General features: G+C 36.9%; 1 protein-coding gene across 1 annotated transcript; it reads left to right on the forward strand.

Moving 5' to 3' along the window:
* The first annotated feature begins 3104 nt into the window (after positions 1-3104).
* LOC111892198 (uncharacterized) lies at positions 3105-4195 on the forward strand. The gene is made up of 4 exons (XM_023888270.3): positions 3105-3195; positions 3320-3447; positions 3545-3829; positions 3917-4195. The coding sequence occupies exons 1-4, from the start codon at positions 3178-3180 to the stop codon at positions 4005-4007; spliced, it is 522 nt and encodes a 173-aa protein (XP_023744038.2). The 5' UTR covers positions 3105-3177; the 3' UTR covers positions 4008-4195.
* The last annotated feature ends 787 nt before the right edge of the window (positions 4196-4982 follow it).

A 4982-nucleotide genomic window follows, 5' to 3' on the forward strand; every position in this document is an offset into this window, starting at 1 on the left:
CCTCATTGGTGAAAGAATGGCGTCTAACGACATTGGGGGAACTGGTGGAACACCAACCAGCCCCATCAGACCTATGATGTCGTTGGAACAAACCACCACCCCGATTCTCATAACGCTTGTCGGTGATGCATCACAAAAGGGCGACTCGACGGTAACCACCACTCTAACAACTGAGTCACAGAGATCGGCCGTCGGAGGACCAACTTCCTCCACCGCCGTATCAACATAACGCACTCCAATGCAAACACCATAACTAACGGTGATATTAAGAAATACAACACCGCCAATGGTGGAAAACGTCAGTGCCACACCGACTTTCTCGCAACCGCCACCACTACACCAAATGGTAGGCGAACAACCGGTGGTTTTTTAGACACCGCCGTTGAACCAGACCGTGAGAAATCAAACAATGGCTTTCCAAACACCTCTGTTTGTAACAAACATACCTTTCAACACCACAATCCCACATTATCAGCAACTTGTGCCCAATAATCCTCTTGCACAAAACTCATCCCCTCTTGCCTACACAAACATTTACCTTCCCATTTCCATGACAAGAATTCTATGGGCCAAACCCTAGCCATTCCCTGGCATAAAACATCATGATGATGCAACCTTACATCACCACTCAACAGTATAACCCACATGGTTCCTTCCCTATCCCAAACCAAGATTTTTTGTCATGCAGCATAACATCTCCGTTCACCAAGGAGCTCTTAGATTACAAAATCCCAAACACAGCAAAGTTACCACATCTCAAAACCTACAATGGAACCACATATCCCAATAGTCACACTGACACGTATGAGTGGACGATGACCTCACTCAAGCTAGACTAGCGATTCTAGTATACGTACTTCCCAACAACCCTAGAAGGCAATACAGGAATGTGCCTCAAGACGCTGTGACCAGGGAGCATCTATAACTTCGGGCAGTTAAAGTATCTCTTCTTGACGAATTTCATGCAACTTCGTAAATACAAGGGAGATTCACACTCGATTATTAGCTGCAAGCAGAATGAAGGAAAGACAATGCGAGAATACTTCACCAGGTTCACTAACATCACACTGGACGTCCCATGCCATGACGAAGGATTAATAGCAGACGCCTTCACGTGCGGCCTCCTCCCAGGACCACTGTCTCAAAAGCTCATGGGGAAAAAACTGCAGACGTGGGCAAAGCTAAAATAGAAAGTAGAATGCTACCTGAGACAAGAGGAAAGGGAGGTAGCAAAGCAAGCATATCTGAACTCCATGACCGCCTCGGCCACAAAGCGTCACAACTCACCATCATCTCTAGGGGTGAGCATTTGGACCGGACCGAACCGGCTCTTGGACCGAACCAGTTTCGGAGAATATTGCGGATCTTGGACCGGAACGGATGACACTTACCGGGTCCAGGTTCATGTCCGGGTTTTCCGGTTCTTGGACCGGTACAACTTTATATGCATACGGTACAACTTGTTAAAAACGTGTTTTTAGGTTTGATACGACTCATTAAAACGAATATATTGTTGGGTTTGATACGTTACAACTCGTTAAAATAAATACTTTTTTGGGTTTGATGCGGTACAACTCGTAAAAATGAATACGTTTTCGTGTATTGTGCCTTTTAGACCGGTCAAACTTTGATTATTTATAATTTATACTATTTTTTTGAAGGATTGTAACTCATTGAATATAACAAAAAAAAACAACAAAATTGTAGTCTAAAATCATCTAAAGACTTTAACTTACATGTTGGAAAAACACGCATGTTAATCTGACTTAAAACGAATGAGATATGTTTGTTTAAAGAATTTCACAGAATACAAAAGTTTAAATTCTCTTCCTGAAAAGCTGAAATATTTCAGCTTTGATCTCATCTTCAAATGATTGTAACTCATTGAATATAACACCAAAAATAACAGAATTATAGTCTAAAATTATCTACAAAATCTAAATTACACGTTGGAAAAAACCGCATGTCAATTCGACTTAAAACAAATGGGATATGCTCGTTTAAAATATTTCATAGAATACAAAAGTTTAAATTTTTTGCTGAAAAGTTGAAATATTTCAGCTTTGATCTTTGAAGCATTGTAACTCGTCGAATATAATACCAAAAACAATGAATTATAGTCTAAAATCATTTACAAACTCTAAATTACACCTTAGAAAAAACGTATGTTAATTCGACTTAAAACGAATGAGATATGTTTGTTTAAAAATTTCACAAAATACAAAAGTTTAATTTTATTGCTGAAAAGCAAAATATTTCAATTTTGATATCTCATCTTTGAATGATTGTAACTCATCAAATATAACTCCAAAAACAACAAAATTGTAGTTAAAATTTATCTATAAATTCTAAATTACACATTAGAAAAAATTATATGTCAATCCGACTTAAAACGAATAAGATATACTTGTTTAAAAATTTTTACAAAATACAGTTTTTTTTTTTTTTTTTTTTTTTTTTTTTTTTTTTTTTTTAAATAAGCCGGTCCAAAACCGGTTTTTACCCAGAACTGGCCAGACTGGACAGATAAAAAAACCAAACCGGTTTTGCTAAAATCCTAGAACCGAGAACCGATCCGGGGTCCAAAAAAACAGTCCGATCCGGTCCAGTTCACAAGTCTAAAAACTCACCCTAGAAGTAGGATAACTTTTCAAAAACTTTAATTATCAAACTATTTTCACTATGAGTTATAAAAATTTACAAAATAATTAATACATTTGTAATAATGTTAAACTCTTTCCTTTCTAACTCTACAACATAAAGCAATTTTTTTTCTAACTCAAGAAATTATCAACTTCCAATTCTTTTATCTATTAAAAAATAAAGATACATATATCATAAAGCAAAATTATTTGAACAAGACGTTAATTTTACAAAAAGAAAAGAATAATTATAAGTTTGAAAAAAGAGCATCTCATTGGCGATCGAATTCGTTAAAGAAACATGTCACAGTTAGGAACTACACGTGCTTCTTCCAGAGGTCTCCACGGGAAACGTGTACCCATTTTCCTACCGCCACGTGTCTCCATGGTCTCTTCTCGAAAATACGTGTCTCTTCTTCCCCACTATATACACCACATCACCTCGAGAATACACCATCTGCAAACACCAACAAATAACAATCCATCCACTCATCCAGAATTTGTTATCAACAGTTCACAGGTTCCATCATCTTCAATGGCTTTAAGAGCAACTGTGAGTAATCATCACCCAGTTAACTCCTATTTTCTCCTCAACAATGAAAATTGGAATCATTTTAGTGAATTTGAACCATTTCTTTATCTAATTGTGTTTAAGTAACTGTTTTTTTACCTTGCAGAATTTGGTGAAATCAATGGTGAGTCGGTCAAGAGGAATGCCAGCATTTTCTACATTAACCTTCCCCAAGATGAAGGCTTACTCCCCAACCGCTGATCACAGCTATGGTCACCATGATCCGAAACCCAGGTAATTAATGTCATTCTTGAACTGAAATTATGCGTCTTATATGTGATTTGTATCTGATATATCGATATGAAAACTTTGGGGTGGAATTAATAAATAGTCTGGTGAAAGGTGCGTATGCACCGGTGTATATCTCGCTGGGGTTGATTATGATGTCGGTTAGCATCGGAGTGTTCACTGCGACGCATCAACTTAGAAGGGCGCCGAATGTTTCAGTGAAGAAGTCAAAGCGAGAGACTTTGCCGGAGCTGGTGGAGCCGGAGAAGGTGGCGGAGGAGTCGAATGAGTTCATCAAGAAGTCATTCTTCAGGAAGATAGCACATGTGCAGGAGGCTGATCGCCAGCAAGTCATGTCTGATCCCATCAGAGGGGATACTTACTCCATGTAATTATTAACAAATACTTACTTTAATGAGAAATTTTTGCAGAGTTATGGTGATAATTGAATCGAGTTGACATGACACTATTACAGGCACCCGAAGCCATATACAGAGTCGCTGAAATCGGTGGGAGTGGAGGTGGAAAATAAGCCGTTTGTTCAGCCACCACCGCTGAAACACTGAAGCTGTCGTTCTTGTGTTATCTTTAACAGGGTGTCGTACACGTGGTTACTTTTTGGTTGATTTTTTCATGGTTCAAGTTGGGATCATATGCCTGTAAATATGCAAAAGCTGTTTCTACTTTGAATTGCATCCAAGTGATGATGGGGTCAACCTCGTAGTAAATATTTGAGAAGAAACGTTTTACTTTTTGTGCTTATTGATTAATGCGTGTTGATATCTTTTAATTATCTGAAAGAGTTGGTGATGAGTGAATCTATAAGTGGGTCTAAGAGTTCGTAGAGAGATTTGTTATGTTTGCAACTGAAAAAGCTAGCCTAGCATCTTGGATGAATCTGGGAAGTAGTACGTATTAATATGGAAAATGTTACATAGTGATAGTATATATGCATACACATTCAGGACATTAAACGAACGCGAACTACATCTGATCAAAAAGATACCAGTGGTGCCAGAAAGCCATAAAGAACTAACCTCGATCCTGAACGACGTAGTCCAAAATAATGGTGATAAATCAAATCATTCAAATGTTGCTGATACGATTCTTCAAAATCAAAGTTGTAGTACCCCAACAACAAAAATAAAATAAAATAAAAAATAAATAAATCTAACGAAGTAATTAACACATAATAAACTTCCAAACCATGAAATGATTTATGGTTATGAGGTCGATTTATTTCATCCTCTGAGGTTATTATCAATATTACATAATCTAGATTAATCCTTTAAAAATAGCGAAATAAAATCAATCAATACCAGAAGTTTCATAATAAAGATTTAAACAAATTGGTATTTTTCGGAAAAAAAAACCTTTTCGGAAAAAAAAAACCAATTACTTGATTAAAAAAACAAAATTGAAAAGTCTTCTATTTATTACCAAATCAACTTATTCTCTTATGTCTTAGTATTTTTTTCTATCATTAAGCACTCACCACCAATTACATCTTTGGTAAAACTAGCTGGTACCTCGTAGCTTGT

The sequence above is a fragment of the Lactuca sativa genome, chromosome 4 (genome assembly GCF_002870075.4).
Source record: "Lactuca sativa cultivar Salinas chromosome 4, Lsat_Salinas_v11, whole genome shotgun sequence".
In the NCBI taxonomy this organism is placed as follows: Eukaryota; Viridiplantae; Streptophyta; class Magnoliopsida; order Asterales; family Asteraceae; genus Lactuca; species Lactuca sativa.

What these genes read in the sequence shown, in the direction of transcription:
- LOC111892198 (XM_023888270.3), top strand. An exon ending in CACCATGATCCGAAACCCAG is followed by an intron (nt 3,448 to 3,544) that starts GTAATTAATGTC and finishes ATTAATAAATAG; the next exon opens with TCTGGTGAAAGGTGCGTATG. An exon ending in AGAGGGGATACTTACTCCAT is followed by an intron (nt 3,830 to 3,916) that starts GTAATTATTAAC and finishes ACACTATTACAG; the next exon opens with GCACCCGAAGCCATATACAG.